Raw genomic sequence first — 26,963 nt, forward strand, 5'->3', positions numbered from 1 at the left:
TTTAAAGCATGACTAAGATTTTGTTATAAGACATTTGATACTAAAAATAAAACAAAAACTGCTCATAAGACATTCACTTTCACGCCACTCCGGTTTCTGTAAACAACTTTGTACATACATAGACGATTGGTGTTTTATGAGCGCCTCTAATTTCTATCAATAATCTACAATACTTTTTCCTATTCTCGACACATTTCTCCCCACAAGCCCGGGATTTTCTACAATACACAATATGAATCGTCCAGACTCATGTTATTCCCACGCCATATCCGTGTGTCCCCGCCTTAGAGGTTGGAACTCACATTTTCCATCCCTCAACTCATATTCAACACAAATATCTTCCTCATACTTTATACTAGTAAACCCAACGCAGATTTTAGCTCGTATGAACCATTATCATACAGCAATACGAAATCATCCCTGTCGTCTTGCCGTGTGTACCCTAGTGTATTACCTATACACGAAGCTCACTCTTCAGACGCCAATCGTGGCAGTTCTTACAAACTCAGGATTTTCCGTTCTGTCTCGTCTTTAACAGAATCTGTACAGACCAGCACGTATATAATCCACACCTAAGACTACGAGTCTCACTTACACAACCAGCATTTCTCCACACACACACACACACACGCACATACAGCGGTCTTCCGTTCACATACTTCCTCAATTCTCCATTACGCAACCCTGACTTCCCTTGATAATACTTGCATTTCCGTTCGTATTTGATTCTCTAAACGACAGGACATCCCACAGCTCAGAACTGGTAAAGGTATACACGAATCTGGGATTCTGTTGTAAAATATAGGATTTCGAATAATTTCCGTTTTAAACGTAGGATATTTTTAATACAAATTTAGGTATTCATTTCATATATTTATTTGTTTAAATCTATTATACTTTGACGCTGTCTCCTGCGTTAGCAAGGTAGCGCATGGAAACAGACGAAAGAACGGCCCAACCCGCCCACATACACATGTACATACATAAACACCCACACACGCACATATACATACCTGTACATTTCAAAGTATACACACATATACAGACATACACATATATAGACATGTACATATTCATACATGCTGCCTTCATCCATTTCGCCGCCACCCTGCCACACATGAAATGACAACCCCCTCCCCCCGCGTGCGCGCGAGGTAGCGCTAGGAAAAGACAACAAAGGCCACATTCGTTCACACTCAGTCTCTAGTGTCATGTGTAATGCACCGAAACCACAGCTCCCTTTCCACATCCAGGCCCCATAATACTTTCCATGGTTTACCCCAGACGCTTCACATGCCCTGGTTCAATCCACTGACAGCACGTCGACCCCGGTATATCACATCGTTCCAATTCACTCTATTCCTTGTACGCCTTTCACCCTCCTGTATGTTCAGGCTCCAATCGCTCAAAATCTTTTTCACTCCATCCTTCCACCTCCAATTTGGTCTCCCACTTCTCGTTCCCTCACTCATTCTCTCCATGTGACCAAACCATTTCAATACAGCCTCTTCTGCTCTCTCAACCACACTCTTTTTATTACCACGCATCTCTCTTACCCTTTCATTACTTACTCGATCAAACCACCTCACACCACATATTGTCCTCAAACATCTCATTTCCAACACATCCACCCTCCTCCGCACAACCCAATCTATCGCCCACGCCTCGCAACCATATAACATTGTTGGAACCACTATTCCTTCAAATATACCGATTTTTGCTCTCCGAGATAACTTTCTCGCCTTCCAGACATTTTTCAACGCTTCCAGAACCTTTGCCCCCTACCCCACCCTGTGACTCACTTCCGATTCCATGGTTCCATCCGCTGCCAAATCCACTCCCAGATATCTAAAGCACTTGACTTCCTCCTGTTATACACACACAAATATATATTATTATAATAATAATAATATATATATATATATATAATATATATATATATATATATATATATATATATATATATATATATATATATATATATATATATAACCTACTTTCCACTTCCCTTCCATTCCTTTACCAGTATTTTAAGTCTTGGTTATGCTTTTTCTCTTACCTTCGCAATTGTCGCATGAAACATTACGGAAAACAGGGTTTCTCAACCTAACATCATGTTAGAATCACATAAAGAGGGGTAATTTGGACTTTTCCAAGATGATAATTTGACGGAAAAAAATAAAATATTGTTATAAATATACTGTGTCATTCTTATGATATGAATATATCAGTTAACCATTTATGATTTTAGTGTAAGTAATACAGAGATATCAATTGTGTGTCGCTTAATATTCTTATATAAGGCAGACATTCGGGCAACATTAATCCATCACCCACACTTAACCCAGAACACTGTGACGCTCACTGTACATAGGCTTGATACTCCGTCTATACACCTGGTTAGACTATAATGTGAAGACAGCGTATCCAAACTTGTGAAGCTTTAAGCCATGACATACAAGGCTGGACTAATCCATGTCAGTTCGTATTTTTCTCACATGAGTCAATTAACAAATAATTAATCGAATATATTTTTTTCTAATAAGTTCAACACATATGCTCTTAAGTTCCAATGTACAAACTCATGGAGAAAGTTACCCTTCAGTTAATGATAAGCGCTGGTCATGCTGGAGGTGGAAAGTAGGGTAACGAACAGAAAACGGCAGATAACCCCTGCTGTAGTCTACTAACACTAGGGACAACGTTTCATGAATAGCTAGACACTTGTAAGTACATACAACCAGACTGGTTTTTTTTTTTTTTTTTTTTTTTTTGGGGGGGGGGGGGTTGCTACCAACAGCCCGGGTCGTTAAGGCCGTCAAAGTGAAGTTATAATCATCAAGCGAAAAATCTTGAACCGTTTCTTCAATCATCAATAAAAATCCAATGTTACGTACACTCTCACTATGTGCACTGCTCCTTAGGCGGGAGGAACGTGATTTCTCTTTCATATACCAAACAAAATTGTAGGAATTTTTTTCCTCGAAGTATGAGTAAATTTCATGTAAAATTAAAGTTACTTATAAAACAAGACTCGTTTTCATTAAGAGAAAAAAAAATCTGGTCATATTGTATATATTATTTCGAAAATGGATCCCATGTTTTTCAGGATGGTCAAAATTTTGACAAAGCTAAATTCTAAATTTCTTTCTTCAGTTCTACATAACACATAAGCTCGAACTGTTCAACCATGTCATCGGTTAACATACGAAAGTCTGATTTTCCCCCACAAAAGAATACAAATCATACCCGTTAAAATTTTCGCTTACATCACACAGAAAATTGGAATTTTTTCATAAAAACCTCATTTTCTTTTGAAGGGGTACTTTTTATTTTCTTTCTGCAGTATAATGATCTTCCATATATGGCTTCACCTCCTGAAGAAAAATATCACCGTTTTCTGACACATCCTAGGTTTTTCAGAGGAAGTCGGGATTTTCCATACAAAACGTATTTTCTCCACGTGCATAACGAATATATTTTCATGGTGCTAGTCAGTTTAATGAGAAACGAAGTACTAGTCCTCTATTCAATACACAAACTTTACAAAATATTCATAAACTTAACACAGATTCTTCACAACGTTAACGCGACGAAGCAGAGCGCAAATAATCGTATTAAAAGAACTTTTAAGTATTAGTTGCCCGGTGAAACTGGCTATTTACCCTAGGGTACAAATACACGCTGGCCTTCTAAATATAGTGAGGACATCTTCAACTCTGGCGAGTGACGCATTTCCCGCCGCGACGCTGCAGCAGCTGACTAAGAGGACAGATAACGCAAGAGCCAGTCACCAGTGGATCTCCTGGAGACATGGCAGGGATAACCCAACCGCCGTAGCGTGACCCCACCCTACGTACGGCTGCCGTTCTGGCCACCACCACCATCGCCACTCTATGCTCCTTGACGCAACTGTTGTACACATTTCTGATTCATTCCGTTATCTGTCAATTATCATACAATAATTTACTAATACGTAAGAAAAATATGAAACAGAAAACGTGAGAAGTAGCCACAGTTCACCCAACTGTTCATTCTCCGAATAATCACATCAGGGGAGATACATGAAATATTAGGCAGTTGATATATATATATATATATATATATATATATATATATATATATATATATATATATATATATATATATATATATATATATTCTTAATACCTTCCACAGAGCATCTCTATCAACTCTATCATATGCCTTCTCCAGATCCATAAATGCTACATACAAATCCATTTGCTTTTCTAAGTATTTCTCACATACATTCTTCAAAGCAAACACCTGATCCACACATCCTCTACCACTTCTGAAACCACACTGCTCTTCCCCAATCTGATGCTCTGTACATGCCTTCACCCTCTCAATCAATACCCTCCCATATAATTTACCAGGAATACTCAACAAACTTATACCTCTGTAATTTGAGCACTCACTCTTATCCCCTCTGCCTTTGTACAATGGCACTATGCACGCATTCCGCCAATCCTCAGGCACCTCACCATGAGTCATACATACATTAAATAACCTTACCAACCAGTCAATAATGCAGTCACCCCCTTTTTTAATAAATTCCACTGCAATACCATCCAAACCTGCTGCCTTGCCGGCTTTCATCTTCCGCAAAGCTTTTACTACCTCTTCTCTGTTTACCAAATCATTTTCCCTAACCCTCTCACTTTGCACACCACCTCGACCAAAACACCCAATATCTGCCACTCTATCATCAAACACATTCAAAAAACCTTCAAAATACTCACTCCATCTCCTTCTCACATCACCACTACTTGTTATCACCTCCCCATTTGCGCCCTTCACTGAAGTTCCCATTTGCTCCCTTGTCTTACGCACTTTATTTACCTCCTTCCAGAACATCTTTTTATTCTCCCTAAAATTTAATGATACTCTCTCACCCCAACTCTCATTTGCCCTCTTTTTCACCTCTTGCACCTTTCTCTTGACCTGTCTCTTTCTTTTATACATCTCCCACTCAATTGCATTTTTTCCCTGCAAAAATCGTCCAAATGCCTCTCTCTTCTCTTTCACTAATAATCTTACTTCTTCATCCTACCACTCATTACCCTTTCTAATCAACCCACCTCCCACTCTTCTCATGCCACAAGCATCTTTTGCGCAATCCATCACTGATTCCCTAAATACATCCCATTCCTCCCCCACTCCCCTTACTTCCATTGTTCTCACCTTTTTCCATTCTGTACTCAGTCTCTCCTGGTACTTCCTCACACAAGTCTCCTTCCCAAGCTCACTTACTCTCACCACCCTCTTCACCCCAACATTCACTCTTCTTTTCTGAAAACCCATACAAATCTTCACCTTAGCCTCCACAAGATAATGATCAGACATCCCTCCAGTTGCACCTCTCAGCACATTAACATCCAAAAAGTCTCTCTTTCGCGCGCCTGTCAATTAACACGTAATCCAATAACGCTCTCTGGCCATCTCTCCTACTTACATACGTATACTTATGTATATCTCGCTTTTTAAACCAGGTATTCCCAATCACCAGTCCTTTTTCAGCACAAATCTACAAGCTCTTCACCATTTCCATTTACAACACTGAACACCCCATGTATACCAATTATTCCCTCAACTGCCACATTACTCACCTTTGCATTCAAATCACCCACCACTATAACCCGGTCTCGTGCATCAAAACCACTAACACACTCATTCAGCTGCTCCCAAAACACTTGCCTCTCATGATCTTTCTTCTAATGCCCAGGTGCATATGCACCAATAATCACCCATCTCTCTCCATCAACTTTCAGTTATATATATATATATATATATATATATATATATATATATATATATATATATATATATATATATATATATATATATATATTTTTTTTTTTTTTTTTTTATACTTTGTCGCTGTCTCCCGCGTTTGCGAGGTAGCGCAAGGAAACAGACGAAAGAAATGGCCCAACCCCCCCCCCCCATACACATGTACATACACACGTCCAGACACGCAAATATACATACCTACACAGCTTTCCATGGTTTACCCCAGACGCTTCACATGCCTTGCTTCAATCCACTGACAGCACGTCAACCCCTGTATACCACATGACTCCAATTCACTCTATTTCTTGCCCTCCTTTCACCCTCCTGCATGTTCAGGCCCCGATCACACAAAATCTTTTTCACTCCATCTTTCCACCTCCAATTTGGTCTCCCTCTTCTCCTCGTTCCCTCCACCTCCGACACATATATCCTCTTGGTCAATCTCTCCTCACTCATTCTCTCCATGTGCCCAAACCATTTCAAAACACCCTCTTCTGCTCTCTCGACCACGCTCTTTTTATTTCCACACATCTCTCTTACCCTTACGTTACTTACTCGATCAAACCACCTCACACCACACATTGTCCTCAAACATCTCATTTCCAGCACATCCATCCTCCTGCGCACATCTCTATCCATAGCCCACGCCTCGCAACCATACAGCATTGTTGGAACCACTATTCCCTCAAACATACCCATTTTTGCTTTCCGAGATAATGTTCTCGACTTCCACACATTTTTCAAGGCTCCCAAAATTTTCGCCCCCTCCCCCACCCTATGATCCACTTCCGCTTCCATGGTTCCATCCGCTGACAAATCCACTCCCAGATATCTAAAACACTTCACTTCCTCCAGTTTTTCTCCATTCAAACTCACCTCCCAATTGACTTGACCCTCACCCCTACTGTACCTAATATATATATATATATATATATATATATATATATATATATATATATATATATATATATATATTCCTATGAGTCCTCAGGGAAAATCAAACAAGTTCCCAAGTGCACTTTCGTGTAATAATCACATCATCAGGGGAGACACAAGAAATATAAGTCAGCTGATATACAACGAGGAGACGCAGCTAGGACGCCATTTGAATACGACAGCATACTTAGAGTTATTGATCATTATAATGTTCACGTTTGTCTAGATGTTGATGACTACCGCCATACAGCCCTTTGATGGCCCGCCAATAGGATGTAGACCTAATGCCGTTTCATGACAGGAGGAACGCGTCACTGACCCACCTGGTTCTAAGTTACGGTCAGCGAGAATCAGACAAGCCTGACCTGATCTCAACTCCACATCCGGACAATAACGATCTCCTTTGGCCCAACTTAGTGTATTTAGTGATGGACTACCTATATTTTTACCTCGTTTATAACTGCTATTCTGTGTTTCCTTAACTGTAAGTTTTCTATATTTCTGTTTCCATATGTTGTACTTAGATTGTAACTCATACTACCCATCATGACAGTTTATATCGCTTTTAGTGTTTACCCTTACTTTTATATGCTATGTGCTGTGTTTTTTCTCCGATTCTCTTTTTCTTATATTTCTTTGCGTTTTACATATCCAAGTTTTGTGACGCATTTTTTCTCTTTTTCGTAGATTCCTGATGATGCTTCTCTGAAGGCTTTAGTAAAGCTTGGTTGAAATAAAATGGATAATCTAGGACAACAGGCATTTGAGCACCCACTTCATGGTAAATGATATTAAGAAAATTAGAGAACATAAAAAAATCAATAACTCTAATTATGCTGTTAATTCTATGTGCATTAGACAAAACCTGCTCAAAGCTTACACACACACACACACACACACACACACACACATATACGACCCTTTTGGCTTACAAAATCAATATGAATCAACAACCTTAATTTAAAATGCTTTCTAGGTGATTCACGACTGTCAAGTATTCTGATTCATAACATTAACGTGCAAGTCTAAGAATCAAGATTGAAATAAGCCATGATTTATCAGAACATTATCGAGCTAAATCATCGTGTTCAGGTTTATAATCAATGTTTATAATGGATGAAGAGCTTTATAAGAGACATTACGACTAACATGAGATCCAAAACGTTACCATTTGCAGTTATTCCTATAGTTTCCCATAGTACATGACAGTTGGTTCTCTATGGTGTAGGAAAACGTAGACGGCAATATATTTCGACTCATTCACAGTGTATACTGGCTTCCAGACACTGTTGTCGATAATCATATTTCTGTACTATAATCTTTTCCTTATCCCATGTCAAGCGTTGCATCCAACATATTTTCTGTCTTATCCCATGAATTTAAATTGGTGGTATTTCACAAAGGCATCAGGTTTTTCCATTCTTATATTTACGCATGATCATGACAAGCACATCGTCTTACATTTCTTTACCTCATGGTGTGTCTCAGCATTATCTTTATGTATAATTCGTGGCATTACATAACTTATTCATAGCCTCACTCATGTTACGAAACTTCTCTCGTTTGTTTATGTGACGAGTGTGACTGGTGTTTTCCTACAGACGTGGCAGTGGGGCCGCAGGCGTACCAGACGACGGGACACGACTACGGCAGCTTCCCCAGGGGCTCCGAGTCTCTGGGGCGCCCCCCGGTGACTCACACACTCAACACCCGCTTCACCCACCACCTGGCCGCGGCGGGAATGTTCAGGAACCACTCTCTCAACCTCTAGGTGACGACGACCAACCACATCCACTTCGCTCGTTCCGAGAGCCAGTGTCTCACGATGGGAAGTGACGCCTAGCGACGACACCTAACTCCTGAACAGCGAACTTTCTCTCGAGTTTCAGGTGACGCCCGACCTGGTGCTATATCTCACACTGTGGGTAAAAGCCTATCTATCATCACTTACTGTTGGCATGTTGAAGAATTTGTGTTAAGCAGAGAGTGAGGCACAGCCACTTGCTGCTGTCGCTGGTATGTTCAGGAACCACTTTCTCCACTAATATCTACAGCCGAATCAAAACTGCCTATTACTCTCTCTCTCTCTCTCTCTCTCTCTCTCTCTCTCTCTCTCTCTCTCTCTCTCTCTCTCTCTCTCTCTCTCATTTTCTTTCGACCTATGTGTTTGGAAATTTGAAAGTCAATTCCTGGTCAACCGACTGCCAATGGTGAAAACGTAAGTTGAAAATGATAATAATAACAATAATAAAATAATAATAATAATAATAATAATAATAATAATAATAATAAATGATAATGATAAAAAAAAATCTCTGCACTGTTAACCAATGAACCACTTCATTTTGTAGTAATCCGTTATTCCACAATCATCCAGGCACTCGCTGCACTGTAAATAAAACTTTGTAACCTTATTGATAAATCTTATTCCACCTACCACTCAACATTACCTCGTGAAGTTTTACTAAATGGCGTAGATAATATAAGAAATCAAGGTACTTTCAACCCCCTTCCACTGGCTAGATCATACGGAGTGTCCCTCTGGTGAGATCATACACAGATACGAGCGCTTCCTCCCATCTCCACCAGTGACGTCATACGTAAACATGGTGTTGGCGACGTCTCGTGCACACGTTGCCAGATGAGATCAACCTTAACTTTTCAGGTCAATTTGTCCAGTGGTTCTCACACCATGTTTTAGGCGGATTTCTTTTTTTTATAAGATGATATTAAAAGCAACCATCAATTTCACAGGTAGCACAAGCAATGGCAATTACCAGTTGCAACAATTTTAGCTAACGACCAACAATATTTCGAGAGTTAAGAAATACATCTCAGCGCTTTTGCCTTGATCGTTCACGTCATGTACTGGACAAGCCAACTCATAGTCTTCATCTACAGTACTTTTTACCCGGCTAGCTCTACAGTACAAATGTAACCGTTAACGTCCAAGCTACATAATCCCAATAGAACACTCTTTTAACACCTTTTTTTTTTTTCCAGGTGTTAAGAGGCAACTTTCTACGACCACATACTATGGACGAGGCCGCTTGGCTAATTCCGCGCTGTGTACTTCGGTCAGTAGCGGGTGAGTGAAGGCACACACGTAGGGCCTTACCTCGATCACACTCGAATCCTCATTCACCACAACTTACACGATCAGCCTACCCGAGCTCGCTCACGGTATGATATCACACGCAATAGGCCACATACATATTCTAACATTTTCACTATCCCATATCAGCAGCTCCCTCAGCGTGTGGGTTTCTGAAGTTACTGTAGCATCTAGGTTAAGGCTGGTATAACGAGTGCTTTAGATACGAGGAATGTATTGCCTCCTGTGTAAAAGTGAGCATATAATGAGATAGAGATAGATAGATAGATAGATAGATAGATAGAGAGAGAGAGAGAGAGAGAGAGAGAGAGAGAGAGAGAGAGAGAGAGAGAGAGAGAGAGAGAGAGAGAGAGAGAGAGCATTGGAAAGACTAAAACACTGCCACTGGTGGTACAAGGCTTTCAAGCAACCACAAATGTTACCAAATTAATGGAGACCAAAAATATTCAAAACGGTGATCCTCTCAGGTGGTAAACCATTCCAAGAATGACCAAACGATAACGTTAAACATTCTGTGGACGGACGCTCCGTTGGCCTACGTTCATCGCAGGCAAACCACTGTTGTCACCTGGTGTCCGCTGGCGAGTGTAGGTAGGCTTGTCGACTATGTCTGTTTGCCTCACCCGAGCGAGAAGTGTGCGCCGCTGGACAAGCAAAGACCTCTAGCCAACCCAAAAGTAAACCCTGAAATTTGCGGTAACACACGAAACACCCCCACCAGGAGCCAAAAAACCAGTATACTAAAGGAGGTAAGAAACCCCTACCCATCCGTGAACAAGCAAAACACCAGCCATAATGTGGGAGGCTTGAAATCCCCACCACAATTAACTTATATAAATGCACCACTCGCAGTCTGTTGCTCCACCAGAACCTCGTAACATAACCCATAACGCAAACGGCGAATGATGTGAGGATCGGTGAGCGACCGAATGCATACGAGAAAATAACAACAGTAACGCTTAATCTCACAAACGCATTTGAGTTTAACCTTTCACGTTCTCTTCGGGTCGTGTGATGTCATCGCTGCAAGCCGCTTGCTGAAGCTTATTACGTCTGGGTCTTTCCTAGTCCTTGTTCTGGGGCTAATTTAGATGCTGAAGCCACACATACCAGGCGCAGTGCGTGGCCAAGGCGCTCCTCGGAGTCTGCTTCATGATGCTGAAGTCATTTGTTGGTGTTCGTCTGGGAGACTCGCTTGAGATGACGGTGATGGGCAATGATGTACATAAACACGAGCGTAAACACGAGCGGTTACATCACATGGCTAACGGCGAGAGCCATACTGTCTGCGTGTAACAGTGATGTTTATCTTTAGTTCGTGCCTGGTATGGTGATCAGGGTGAAGTCTGTCTTAGAGGTTAACACTGATGAATGAGATGAAGATCGGCCGTAACTCTGCGTTCATAGTTATTTACAACTACGGTATTCACCACTAGATGGCTGTTATCTGTATCTGTCTCGATCAAGAACGATAATCATCACATGCTGACCTGTCCTATCCATCTGTTTCTAATGTTAACTAATGCCAGCGTCTGTGACGGTGCGTGGACTGAACACTGACACTCTATATTTGAGCTGGGCCACTCCTGAAACGTCGTCAGTGGCTTTTATGTATTTCAAGGTAACATATAACTAGCATCTCATTATAAGGAGAGAGAGAGAGAGAGAGAGAGAGAGAGAGAGAGAGAGAGAGAGAGAGAGAGAGAGAGAGAGAGAGAGAGAGAGAGAACCTCCACAGTTTATCAGAGTGAAGGTAGAGAAACGTAAATCAGAATTTGCATTCGTTCAAGAGAAGACCAAATTCTATGGAACTTCAAGTATAATTCTGAGAGCAAATGACACTTAAGAGATGGCCAGCCAGCCTACCAATCTCGGCCGGGTGGTGCCATAGACCCCGTGTCCCTGGTCCGCGCGGCACATCCGGCTATGCAGGACCACCAAGCTTTTAATACACACTGCTACACCGCGCCGTCCGGCCAATGCTGCAAGACAACGACATGAAGTACCACAACACAACCCTCGCTCCTCTCCCTCTCCGTCATTTGCGAGTGTTGCTGGTGCTACTGATGCTGGTGTTACTGCTCCCCGTGCTATTGATGCTAGCGCGCGCGCGTGCTGAGGGCAGGATTACTGTTGCTGGAGCGACCGCTGCTGTCGGCACGATGTGGGTAGCAGGGGGTGAGGTTGCTGGTAGAGGACAGGTGGCAAAAGGACCCGGTGGGTGTGTGGTGAAGGAGCTGGACCTGGTGAAGGCAACACACCTGTCTCTCTCCTGCACATGGACGACAAAGAAGGAAACATTACGAGCCTCCGTCTCAAGAAGGATGTGGCAGTAGATGTTTTTGCCTGGTTATGAGGGAGCAGTATTGTGGTCGGCTGGAGGGGATGGGGGAAGGGGTCGAGGCGCTCAAGCAGGATCTGGTCTTATTTCGTCTGGACGGAGGCGAGGGGAGCTGCAGGAGAACCATGTGTTTATTCTTTTTTTTCTTAGATGCGAGACGGAATGGGGTGGGGTGATGGTGGGGCTTCAGGGATACAGAGGAATACTAAGGCAATCAAACAGGAATAGACCACTTTGGTCCCCTCGAGTCTGTCTGTGATGGTGGAAGATACATGAACATCTTAGATCAGTGTGGAAAGGGTAGAAACACGTACATATCAAAAATTATATTCATTTATTCTATTCATTATACTTAGTCGCTGTCTCCCACGTTAGCGAGGTAGCGCCAGGAAACAGACGAAAGAATTGCCCAACTCACTCACATACACATGAATATACATAAACGCCAACACACGCACATATACATACCTACACATTTCAACGTATACATACATATACATACGCAGACATATACATCTCACTCACACATGTATATACATAAACGCCCACACACGCACATATATACCTATACATTTCAACGTATACATACATATACATATATACACATGTACATATTCATACTTGCTGCCTTCATCCATTATCGTCGCCACCCCGCTACACATGAAATGACCAACCAACCCCCCCCCGCACGCGAGCGAGGTAGTGATAGGAAAAGACAACAGTCACCAACTTCTGCAGTTTCTCACTCGAATCAGCCACCAGCGATGTATCATCACCGAACAACAACTGACTCACTTCCCAAGCCCTTTCATCCACAATAGATCTCATACTTGCCCCTCTCTCCAAAACTCTTGCATTCACCCCCTCTAACAACCCCATCCATAAACAAATTAAACAACCATGGAGACATCACGCACCCCTGCCGCAAACCGACATTCACGGAGAACCAATCATTTTCCTCTCTTCCTACTCATACATATGCCTTACACCCTTGATAAAAACTTTTCACTCCTAGCAACTTACCTCTCACACCATATACTCTTAATACCTTCCACCGAGCATCCCTATCAAGTCTATCATATGCCTTCTCCAGATCCATAAATGCTACATACAAATCTATCTGTTTTTCTAAGCATTTATTACATACGTTCTTCAAAGCAAACACCTGATCCACACATCCTCTACCACTTCTGAAACCACACTGCTCTTCCCCAATCTGATGCTCTGTACATGCCTTCACCCTCTCAATCAATACCCTCCCATATAATTTACCAGGAATACTCAACAAACTTATACCTCTGTAATTTGAAGACTCCTCTTTATCCCCTCTGCCTTTGTACAATGGCACTATGCATGCATTCCGCCAATATATAAACAGATGGAGAAAGACCTATCCACTCTCATACATGTTCACACACACACACACACAAACACACACACACATATATATATATATATATATATATATATATATATATATATATATATATATATATATACATATATATATGTGTATATATATATATATATATATATATTTTCCCTGGGGATAGGGGAGAAAGAATACTTCCCACGTATTCCCTGCGTGTCGTAGAAGGCGACTAAAAGGGGAGGGAGCGGGGGGCTGGAAATCCTCCCCTCTCGTTTTTTTTTTTTTTTTTTTTTTTTTTTTTTTAATTTTCCAAAAGAGGGAACAGAGAATTGCGCCAGGTGAGGGTATTCCCTCAAAGGCCCAGTCCTCTGTTCTTAACGCTACCTCGCTAATGCGGGAAATGGCGAATAGTTTGAAAGAAAAAGAATATATATATATATATATATATATATATATATATATATATATATATATATATATATATATATATATATATGTGTGTGTGTGTGTGTGTGTGTGTGTGTGTTTCATGTAGCTAAGGAGACGCAAATAATACCAGTCTTGGATTTGAAGCGAAATGTTTACCAAGTCTGTTCTTAAAATCATCTACTGTACTACTTTCAACCAACCTGGTTGCTACATCAATAATCATTGAGGTGAAAAGGAAGTGTCGACTGCCGTTATTCAGCGTCTAATAACAAAGGCATATGACGTTTTCAAGAGGAGTCGTCTCAAATATGGAATCAACCTGGAACTGCTGCATTTATAGGCCGACCAGGAGCTCCAGGCCAGAGAACTGCTTCTGAACCTCAAACAAAACGTACACGAGATTCTTGAAAAGCTTCGTTTTGTTTAAATGTCAAGGTAAATTCATCTGATGGAAATAATATGGGGTGTTCATGTATTGGTTTTCTTAAATATGTAATACTGACTAACTTCATCCAGTGGTGAAAGACTGCGACATAAACACAAAAAAATTCTCCATTTGTGTGAGTTTACATTACGGTAATCCCGTGCAGTGAAGGGAGCTTACAACACAGCTATACACATGACACGCAACTCCTTCAACAAATCCGTAACATGATCGTCGGCATCGTTCCACACAGCTCAGTGTGGGGTTCCCATGGCTGCCAGTCAGGTGTACTGTCGCACTATCACCATCCCTCCCTCCAGCAGGGACAAAACAGTTTTATGGTGGCGAATGGATGCCCTTCTAGTTTATGTTCGGGATCATATCATTTACTGATCCTGGAAGGATTTTTCATACTTCCTTGAGCATCAACGGTACGGTTCTTTTACAACGACTGTGCGACCCATGACTGACCTGGTCAGTGACTTGACACATGGGGTCTGGTCGATGGTGCGGTCATCATATCCAAGAATCGTACCGTTATGCTCAAAGTTCGTACCGTCGCTTATAAGAATCGTATCATTATACTCAAAGTTCGCACAGTCGCATGTGTGTATCGTACCGTTATGCTCAAAAGGGTTAAGGTCTGCGTTCTGCTCAGTTCCTCCGACATCGGTTGACCGATTCTATCCAATATTTTCTCTCTCCAGGTTTATCTATTACGTATGAAAGACTCGTTCCTCCAGAGAAATGTGGCTGGATGTAAACAGTTCTCAGATAACGGGAACGTGTTTATGTACACCTGCTGAGACGATCTGTTTAACATCTCTGCGTCCGTTTGTCAGGGACTGTTGCCGGTACACTGATGACCCTGCAGCTGGAGATGACGATCCAGTGGCTGGGCATGACGTCCCTCTCACTAGGGATGACGACCTATTTGCTGGGAATAACACAGCCACGGGCCGGGGATGACATCACCACTGGTTGTGGATGAAAGACAGCCACTAACGCGATTCCATCACCACTAGCTAGGGATAACATTACCACTGTCGAGGGGGAAGCGTGCTAATGTGGATACACCTGTGGTTTTTAACAGCACAGGCAACAGCCTATACTACACAGTTCTCTGAAAAGGACATCAACATACGTCGTTCATACTAACCTCCCAGCGAAATTTGACACAACTGTTCTCAGTCGTCTGTCACATTCTCATGAAATTATTTGACACAACTGTTGTCAGTCGTCTGTCACATTCTCATGAAATTATTTGACACAACTGTTGTCAGTCGTCTGTCACATTCTCATGAAATTATGTCACGAAGGATCTCGGAAATATCAAATCCGGCTAAAACGAACGTACAGCACAAATACCTAAATGTATCAGGAACGACAGCGTATTCCAGGTCTACGATAACTACTGGACCCCTTCAACACGTCGGTACAGCCCTTGGCTATGAATCGTGACCTTTTATAACTTTACTCTTAACATGGTCATATCACAGGACACCCACTGGAGGCACCGTCGTGCTCAAGGCGTTGTACCTTCGTGCTAAGTCTACCGTCGTGATCAAGAGATAATATGGCTACCTCGCATCTTTAGCTTAGCAAAAAAGCATTGGCCACAAGTTTCTCCAAACTACGTTAGAGGCACGTATAATCTTCTCAAATATCATTGTTTTCACGATCTCTGCGGGGCAGTAACAAACAACGAACGTCTCACAGCAGAAATGATGAGTCAGTGACCACAGACGCAGATATAAGATACCAGACGACAGCAGACAACGCCAACACGCAACCGCATGACGCACGCTCCCAACTGTAAACAAAGACGAACACATGCCCGAAATATTTGTCACATCTGATATTTCGTTAGCTGTTGATACGAAACGAATTGCTACGATCACGGAAGAGATCTAAATAATTAACGAAAACTGACTTATCGAATGGCAAAGGAACAAAATGAGATAATTGGTCTTAAAACTCTTGGAGACCGTGACGAGGTGTCTGAGGTCTTGATTTACTGGACGTGGAAATGCAACTAATTCATGCACCACGTCAGCTGCTGTGCCGCAGGTGGTAGAGGTTTGCAAAATCACTCATGCGGAAACCAGAAGGGGACTGAAGCAGTTCCCTGTGCAGTGAAGGCAAACGACTGTTATTCACCAGTCTGTAAGATTCTCTCTCCCTTGCCGTGCCCTGCTGATGTATAATAATATTACTCATATGTTTATTGGATTTCTTGCCATCTCTTCCTCATTCCTTTCTCCCCTCTCTCCACCTCGTACTCACGTCTTCTCTTCTCTTATCTCATTCTCTGTCCGTTTCTCCCGAAGGCTACATGAAAAACAGAGACGGATGATAAGAATAACACTAAAAGTTTACTCTTGCGATTTTAGTAAACATCTTCATGACATATCTCAGGCTACAATTGATATTAGACAAATCATAAGAGATTTAATGCGCAGGCGGAATGATAGCGTCATTAAATCTAACAACAAAAGAACATTCAGATCTCGAGATATACAAATTGAATCGGTTCCTCCCGTTCACTTGTAAGTGTTGTACATGTACACTGGTGATGGCTGACCTCCTGCAGCGCCCCGTCCGGCATCTAGGAAGCAGCAGGAGCAGGTGCCGTGTGTTGGCGAACGTCCGCGTCCGTGGACCCAGTGTGTGGTGTGAGACAACACCAGGAGGATGTCAGGGTCAGGTAACACGGCCTGAACAAACTGAGACAGAAGCTCTCGCCATACATGCAGGACACATGGCCTTTACATGATGAGTGGAAACAGTTAGTTCAGCATAACACAATGACCTTAATTAATACCTTGTCTACTTGGTTCATTATATGCATTACAGTTACATACAGGTTGTATTCCTTCCTCTCCAGATTGAATATATAACTGTCTAAACACTGCTGTACAATATGTTTCTCATGCACTTGTCATGCATATATATCCTGGATTTCATGATGGTAGGTAGCTGCTAAAGAGAGTGTCACACAGCCGGGACCCGCGACAAACGGCAACGTTACATAACGAAACGTGTAATATAACGTTCTATGTCTTATCTCTCAACGTTATGTAACAAATAATGACGGCTGTGCCTCTGCTACCGTGGGATTTGTGTCTTGTGTGTCTTTGTAGAAGTTTTACTTTGCCGTTGGCTTTTATATGTGGTGTGTGTGTGTGTGTGTGTGTGTGTGTGTGTGTGTGTGTGTGTGTGTGTGTGTGTGTTACGGAGAGTGAGTTTTACACTCTTGTATCCCTGATTCTTAACCTTGTGTATCTGTATCATGCCTTTACTTATATGTACACACAGACACACAGACACGCACACACACACACACACGCACTCTGACAAGCTGGTGTGTGTGTGTGTGTGTGTGTGTGTGTGTGTGTTACGGAGAGTGAGTTTTACTCTCTTGCATCCCTGATTATTAACCTTGTGTATCTGTATCATGCCTTTACTTACGTATATGTACACACACACACACACACACACACACACACACACACACACACACACACACACACACTCTGACAAGCTGGTGTGTGTGTGTGTGTGTGTGTGTGTAATTACCTTTTTGCAATGTATTGGGAGGAAGTTTCACACTCTTGGGGCCCCATCTCCTAACATTATCTGCCATCGTACAACCATTTACACATCTGTATGCTGTCCACATGAACCAAATCCTCGTCCAGCTTATTCTGTTCATCCATTACTTATACTGTTCGTGTTGATCAACCAATCTGTTGCCTAATTTCATGTTATCTCCTCTGGTTGTTCTATCCCTACATCATGCGAAGAACTGAACACTGTCTACATCATCTATCCAGTTTTCATACTTAAAGGGTGTGATCAGGTCACCTCTCACTCTTCTCTCTTCCATGGAGGGCTACTTTACGTCCTCTAGCCTTTCCCTATAACTCTTTTTTCTTGATTCTGCTGCCAATGTTGGTGCTCTTCCCTGGACCTTCTCTATTTGCTCTCTGTGCTTCTCTAAGTGCGGTGACCAAACTTGGAAAGTATTAATCTAATTTCAACCCATTATAGAACTTGGACAGCTCGCTGAATATCATCCTAACAGTTGCCAGCAGATACTCTGTCTTGTTTACTAGCCTCCTGATGTGGGACTCTGGCGACAGCCTAGCTCCCACACAAGTGGTAGCGGTTCCAATATTCGCCACATAATGACCATCACAAAAAGCTCAGTTGTTTCATGTCCACAGGATCCATTATACACCCCAGCACGAAGTACTTCCCAAACACCAGGAAGGTGCTCTCTCTCTCTCTCTCTCTCTCTCTCTCTCTCTCTCTCTCTCTCTCTCTCTCTCTCTCTCTCTCTCTCTCAGCCACAGTGGAGTGGAAAAGGAGCCTTCCAGCTTAATTCTCCAGCTGTCATCCCTCTTCAACCACACCCCGTCCTTTTCTCCTGACTTACTGGTATCATTTCCACCACTGCTCCAGTCATCCTTCTGCTTGTGTGTCTGTGTCGCATCGCCCTGGACCCGCAGCTGGTTCCTATAGTTTCGTTGTGGACGAAAGCCACATGGGTCTTAACCGTTACGACACCTTTTCTCATACAGGAAGGGTGGGGAATTCTCTTCTTTCCTTCGTCTTTCCCTCCTCCTATAGCCTATCCACCTTTAACAGTCTGCTCTACACGAACACGAGGAACTCAAACTGGTTTCTTAAATGTTATGTTTCTTATACTCCTCATTTCTCCTTTCATCCGAGATGACCAGAATAGGATATGCTTTTGCCTGTTCCATGTTGGTGGTTACCTTGAAACACACACACACACACACACACACACACATACACACACACATACACACAGGGTGTGTCTGCACCTTCCCTGCACATTGTGCATACTAACATCAACCACTTTGCAACATTCGTATGATCATCTGGCCAAGAGAATCATAATTATATAATGATACAAATAATCAGACTTCCATCCACCGTACATCAGAGCGTCTGACGTTAACATTCAGTCTACAGATGAACTTTTCACCTCCTCACTACCTCTTACGTAAGCTTACCTCAGGAAAAACAAAACACACACACAAAAAAAAAAAAAACTGATAAAACAGGTTCAGAGTAATCTTGATTGCCTGACTGGCGGGTCCTTGAGAATGCTAACAGCCAAGATGGCGATTAACGTAAAAAAAAAAAAAAAAGAAAAAGAAAATGTAGTGAGTGTTCCCTGATCTGCTGTTTACTTTTTTGCTGTTTTGTTGACCGTATTTGCTTCGGTCACACAGGAACACACTGTAGACATTCGGTTGACTTGTCTCTCTCGCTTGTACTGTACTGGGCCTCAGTTATCTACTCAAAGCTTAAATCATATATATTCATCTACAATTGTCCCGGGATTCCTTTCTAAGAAAGAGTTCTTCCAGTGGTATCCAGGACCTAATTCCAGGAATCTCTGTTACTTCAAGCTGCATTACTATCCAGGATGAGAGGAATAACGGACTCTTTTGGGGGTACGAACTCAAATTTGATTACTAAATACGTATCAAAATGTCGTCGTCAATTGACAATTTGAATCAATCGATGTGATCTTCCCTTTCAATCTTTTTTTTTTTAAGTAGATCAATATTTTGCTATCGATTAAAACATCCTACAATGAAGCAGAAAACGGAACATTGCACTACGAAGCCCATAGCCTCGTAGAATGGGATGTGTTACGTACATACAGCCTCCACAACATCACTCATATCCGTAAGCCATCCCCGCCTACTGTGTGTTGAAAGTGAAATGTGGATTTTCACATTCATAAATACACGCTTTCTTAGTTTTCTCTTGACGCTTTAAGCTGATCCGTCCAGTGAGGCCAACGTCTCTGTACACAGAGGTGCTCCTCGATACACGCAGTGCTTCCGTTGCATTCGATCCTCAACCATTCTTGCGGCATCTTCAGGTCTTATACCCTCAGCTCCTCCCACTCCATCCACCTAGGGCTTCCACAGTCTGCCTCTCCTCCTTTCTCCTGCATTCTTGTAAGCCTTCTTGACCAGACTGTCACACACCAGTGTATCATTCTACGTGAAAAAAAAAAAAAACTCTATTACCTGTCTTTGTACAGACTTCCTCAGACCACACAACCTTCTCATATTATCATGATGTTTATCTCATTCATCCGACCATATCACTCAAACATGTGAGCTTCCCTGGTGTGGCGGATAGCATTGCTGGCTATGGGTCACGCAGCACGGGCCCGCCCATGGTCGATCGAATCCTGGGTGCGGGAGTCGGCTCGCAGTAGGCCAGAAATAACAATTCATCTCTACTGTTCTTGCTGTCTGACTTATCCTGGCTTACATACACTCGGGTTCCTAAGCCGTACAACAACGTCTGGACACGTATTGCTTCACGTAAACTTCTTCCATACTCTACACCCACTTGTGTCCCATCTACCAGAGCTTTCAAGAGCTACACCATTTTTTCTCCGGTGCGAGACAATTTACTCTTAATTTTGCCCTCCTCACTGCCAGTCTTACTAAACTCTATTCCAAGATACCTCAGCTCATCAACATTTCGTACATCTTCACCATGATGACTGATACTGTAATCTGAACCTTCCGATCCCTTTCTATATCTCACGTCTTACGCGTCTTACTCATATCTGCATCCACTTTCAGCATCCTCCTAGTGTCGAAACGGCACATCATTATTTCCAGTTCTTCCCCTGACCTCACTAATAATGATAATACAGCATTACCTGCACATAACAACTGCAGTAGCTTCCATTCCCTTTCTCCATGGTTGAGCATCACGCAATAGTGACACACTACCTCACTACCATCGCACGCAGCTCCCTGTTCATAAAACCATTAACAACAATCATGACGACACGTGACACACTTTCAAACACACTCTCGTACCGGCGCCTGGCGCGCTCACACACACACGCACGTATGACGTTCATTGTCAAGGCTCCTACCGGCACTCAGAAGTCCTCAAAGCACAATATATAGAGTCAGTGTGTGTGTGTGTGTGTGTGTGTGTGTGTGTGTGTGTGTGTGTGTGTGTGCAGAGAGGAAGGTCTGGAGTTCTGATTGATGTCTGCACCTCACGTGAGACGTGAAGAAAGCTGTACATAAAACAGAAGGTGTGGCAACTTTTACGGATTTAATAAATGACTTATGATGTTCTAATCTAGTTCCATAATTCACTACGGACAGACTATTTATTTTCCGAAAGCATTCTCTACCACTTGTTTAAGAGCAAAACTACACAGTTGCAATAATAAAACTTTCAACTCAGATCACTCACTATCCTACCATACACTTTGCCAACTATGCTCAGGAGACTTGACCTTCTTTTCATGAAACAGAGGAACAGTTTCTGCTCTCGTCCAAACATCGACACCGGGTCAAATTTTCCATACTTCCATACACACCTTCCAGATCTACGGACTCCTTGACAACCTCACCTCCATCATCCCGCACACCACACATTCCATCCAACCCGGCAAGTCTTCCAACTTTTAAGATATGTACTTCTCATGTACCTTGGGGAACCAGAGACCCAGTCTGGGTGTCCAGTGGTCTCCGTCTCTTGTCAAAGGCTAGTGCCATTTTTCACTTACTATGGACCCTGTGGAACACATCCAGCTCGGCCAATCCTCTAGAGAATTTACAGGGTAGTTTACAGAAGGCTTCATGTAAATGCCAGCTTGTCGCGAATTCACCGCCAGTTATGTAAACTAGATTTTTACTCATTTTACTCAACACTGTATAATCATGGATTGCATAAATGAATACTTCTTCATTTCGCGTTGTACGTATATGGTTCTAATCTTTGTCGTACTTCCACATCCAAGAAGTGTATAAAAAGTATCTTGGTGACGTCTGTCTTGAAACAAACGTGCGACGATGAAGTAAAGCAAATAACAAGGACTCGGTGGTAACACACAGACACCGCAGGGCCAGAGGAAAAAGATATACACAAAGCCAATAACAGCAGCAGCAGTAGCAGCGGGAAAAATGGAAACGATACTTGAACTTGGAGCAATGACGCCCAAATTACGACTTGTAGTTATCATGAGCCAAGATCCTCACGTACATGAGGCCTTCAAGTAGTTAGAAGAATGGTGGTACAACCATTCAAGGACGCAGGTCCAGAAGACATGATGACGGGCGTACATATTCTTCTCATGAAGCTCAGAGTGATCTCAGTCATGTGAAAATGTAGAGAAGGTACTTACGGCATCTGGGGGGAATGGGAGGAGACAAGTTGTCTGTCTAACTCAGTACCTCTGGAACAACAAGATCCAGGAACACCACTGGAAAAGATCGAAAAGTTGGACTTGAAATAAGACCTTCTGCCAACGGTTTCTCACGTGATACGTAGAGGAGTTACTGTAATCCACAGGAACTGGTTGGAGTCCACGAATGCAATGACATTCTTCCATCGTTATTTGATAACCTGTTTGCGACGTGAGGACAAGTCGGCACTTGAGAAAGACACAAATGTGAGGAGTGTGGCTGACCTTCCTGTCCACATGACGCCACCAGGAGTTGTGACAAATACATCGTGTCATCCAGAGATGGTCATACAGGCCAGCAGAAACATTCCAGGATGTTGCCGAACGGTATCTGTATAACGTAACGTAAGACACCCCCCAGTATACACCTCTGCCGTGACAGGTCTGACCGCAAACACACACACACACACACACACACACACACACACATGCAAGTTTAAAAGCCGTGGAACAGGACAGACGAGGAAAACTACAGAAGAAGCAGTGATACGATACACAAGGTCATCCCCAGACACCTGCATTCCGGGATTATGGTTTTGCTGAAGAAAGTAGAGCAGCGTTACTCCGCTTCCTCTCACATGGGAAGGACACCTCCTCTGTCACAGACTTCTGTAGTCTTCCTTCCTCTCTTGGGACCTCACTGATCCAACCAAGACCATGTGATGGCGAACAACAACGGCTCGCAGCAACTTCCAGTATCAAGCTGCACTTATGAAGAAGCTGATTTAAGGATAATCCTTCGTGTGCTAGAAAGCGCACAATCGCAGGAGGCACAACGCACAGTCATCCTTGGTAATGACACTAACATACATTCACTACTGCGCAAAAAGGAATAAAATCTGTAATAAACGAGCAGTGGGTTAGAAGAGAACCAAACTCGCTTACACCTGTTCTACTTACCTGCTTCACTGAAAAGAGGACAGCTGACTCCTGTTGCCCTACTTTCGTGCCTTATCAGGAAAAGGTGACACTTCCTTCATTTCCGGACCCGACAGGAAGAGACAGTGGAGGTGTTTCGATTTGATAATTGAGGAGTTGCCCCCAGCCAACACATTGGTCGTCAATGGAAACGATGATTTGGCTGGTTTAGGAACAAGGACGTTTCTGACAGGAAAGTCTAGCCTGCCCTCAGGCGTTCAACCAAGAGAAGGACGTACTGGAACAGCATACAGAGAGTGCTGCTTTGGCGACCATAATTGAGCAAGTCGTCTCAGATCCTCCAGGCCAGGTTCTGTGGACTTCAGATCACTGAGCTGTTGGCTGTGTGGAGGAAACGGATGACAGAAAACGGTGACGGTGACAGAAAACATTTTCTGTCAACCTCGAGAACTGTTGTCAAGTGTACGTGAAGAACGAAACGTAAATGCAACTGGAACTGTGCTTTCAAGCCAGGACAATGTCACCTGTTGCAGTGGATGTTACTGTCAGCGGTAAGAGTTCCCTCATGTTCAGAAGCCATTCATTTAGTGATCCAGGATATAATGCGGTTGTTTTATACTGTCATCCTTGACTGGTTCCTGTACTGACTGTGATGATACATGACGTATGTACGTATACACTCCTGTAATGGAACCCGGCACAGGTCAGGAGTGTACGGGTACAAAAGTGAGCTTCCAAATTAAATGATAAACAACTGTAACATTCTATTGAATCTAGCGAGGGTATATCTTTCATGTAAACATGTATATGTAGCTCTAATCTATCTATTTCTTTTTTTCTATCCAGGAAATATGACTAAGATACCGCGTGACCATCATTAGATTCCAATACACATACGTTACCATTCCTGGGGCTTGGATAGCTGTCAGGTTTTCACATGCTCCATCACTGTCCTTATACCGAGAATTACACGTTTTTTGACCTTATAAACACTGTATGTTCTGATGCTGACACACACTGTAAAGCAAGTTGCCAGATATAGCATTTTAGCTATTTGATAATTTCATTTACCCATCATACGAAGCTTTCCTCAACTGCGCTAAGTTCATAAATTTTCATGTAAATTTTCCCAAGTGGTTGGCCACCGCACATGCGTGCCAGAGGGAGTAACGGTAAGCGTCCATGACCACGAAGCATTCACGGGCTGCCAAGGGTCGAGCACACAGCTTCGGAACCTGGTTGCGGCAATTAGCTCACAGTCAACCCAGCTGTTCATCGATGCCTTAGGTCAGGGTTTGAATACATACATTATATATATATATATATATATATATATATATATATATATATATATATATATATATATATATAGCGTTAACGGGGTGGGGCCTCAGTTGCCATGCCGTCTCAGCTAAACATGAAAAAAAGGTGAAATGGCACCAGCCTTTGATAGTGAGCTGTGTTCATTGCTTCTCCGGATACGTCTCTCTCTCTCTCTCTCTCTCTCTCTCTCTCTCTCTCTCTCTCTCTCTCTCTCTAATACCAACGGGTATGATGGCGCGACCTCTGACCTCACCCTCAGGTGTCAAGCCAAAGGTCTCGCCCTACAATACCCACGGGTCGTACGGTCGTGCTTAAGTACCGCACCTTCGAGGTCAGAGGTCGTGTCGCAGCACTCCAGCCAGGGGTTAATCCTCACCCTAACTCGCCTCACGGAGGGATTGGCTACGTGCTGGACATGGGGGTCAGTCTCTCATGACTGTGCTATTTATTTTTCAGCTGAGACGGCACGTCCAGCTGAGGCCCTAATCAAGGCCATCCCATTAACGATATATATATATATATATATATATATATATATATATATATATATATATATATATATATATATATATATCCTAGCCTGAGCCAGGTACCTATTTTATCGACCAACCCCTAAGGGTGGATGAACAGCTGGGTTGACTGTGGACCAACTGACGCAACCAGGATTCGAACCTTATGCGCTCGACTCTGGGCGGTCCGTGAATGCGTCATGGTCAGGAACGCTAAACCGCTACACCACGTGAGTCCATTGCTGTCCTCAGGTCAATTATACCGTCGAAACACCAGTACATCTACTGAAACACACACACACACAAACACACACACACACACACACACACACACACACACACACACATACACGATGATCGTATCAGTGTAACCAACTTGGTACGAACTGTTACCCGTGGATGACTAGTGGAACACTGTGGTGGTAACACTTGTTAATTTCTAAAAAGACTCGTTAGTCTGATGTATATTTTCAAGGGTCGTGCTATGGGTGGCTATAATTCTGGTGTACTTCCAAGCCCGAGCGAGGGAGGCCGTCACGTCAAAAACACGGGAGGAATGTTATCATCTTTTCTCATTCCATCGGCAGACATCACCACAAACTGACAGAAAAAGTGGAAACTTGAAACTCCTGAGCCTCCGTTACCCCGGAAGTTAGCCGATACCCCGACCTGTTGGACTTCCCGTATCATTATTGGGAGAGGAAGTGCAACATTACCGCCGCCCACCTGCTGGCCCCTCACCTGACGCAGGAGGAGCCATGTCACCCTACTGCTGGCCCCTCACCTGACGCAGGACGAGCCATGTCACCCTACTGCTGGCCCCTCACCTGACGCAGGAGGAACCATGCCACCCTACTGCTGGCCCCTCACCTGACGCAGGAGGAGCCATGTCACCCTACTGCTGGCCCCTCACCTGACGCAGGAGGAGCCATGCCACCCTACTGCTGGCCCCTCACCTGACGCAGGAGGAGCCATGTCACCCTACTGCTGGCCCCTCACCTGACGCAGGAGGAGCCATGCCACCCTACTGCTGGCCCCTCACCTGACGCAGGAGGAACCATGCCATCCTACTGCTGGCCCCTCACCTGACGCAGGAGGAACCATGCCACCCTACTGCTGGCCCCTCACCTGACGCAGGAGGAGCCATGTCACCCTACTGCTGGCCCCTCACCTGACGCAGGAGGAACCATGTCACCCTACTGCTGGCCCCTCACCTGACGCAGGAGGAGCCATGTCACCCTACTGCTGGCCCCTCACCTGACGCAGGAGGAGCCATGTCACCCTACTGCTGGCCCCTCACCTGACGCAGGAGGAGCCATGCCACCCTACTGCTGACCCCACACCTGACGCAGGAGGAGCCATGCCACCCTACTGCTGGCCCCTCACCTGACGCAGGAGGAGCCATGTCACCCTACTGCTGGCCCCTCACCTGACGCAGGAGGAGCCATGCCACCCTACTGCTGACCCCACACCTGACGCAGGAGGAGCCATGCCACCCTACTGCTGGCCCCTCACCTGACGCAGGAAGAACCATGTCATCCTA

The 26,963-nt window shown here is 43.5% G+C and overlaps 2 protein-coding genes across 4 annotated transcripts in view; one reads left to right on the forward strand and one right to left on the reverse strand.

The window, feature by feature from the left end:
• LOC139758048 (uncharacterized) overlaps positions 1-9,293 on the forward strand; it is a 53,252-nt gene extending 43,959 nt beyond the window's left edge. The window contains exon 3 of the mRNA XM_071679089.1: positions 8,352-9,293. Coding sequence (XP_071535190.1) covers positions 8,352-8,521 — 170 coding nt within the window. The 3' untranslated portion in view covers positions 8,522-9,293. The remainder of the gene's footprint in view (positions 1-8,351) is intronic.
• The window catches only part of LOC139758017 (uncharacterized), a 335,410-nt gene that overhangs the window by 121,428 nt on the left and 187,019 nt on the right, over positions 1-26,963 (reverse strand). The window lies entirely within an intron of this gene.

This window comes from Panulirus ornatus, chromosome 2 (genome assembly GCF_036320965.1).
Source record: "Panulirus ornatus isolate Po-2019 chromosome 2, ASM3632096v1, whole genome shotgun sequence".
NCBI lineage: Eukaryota > Metazoa > Arthropoda > Malacostraca > Decapoda > Palinuridae > Panulirus > Panulirus ornatus.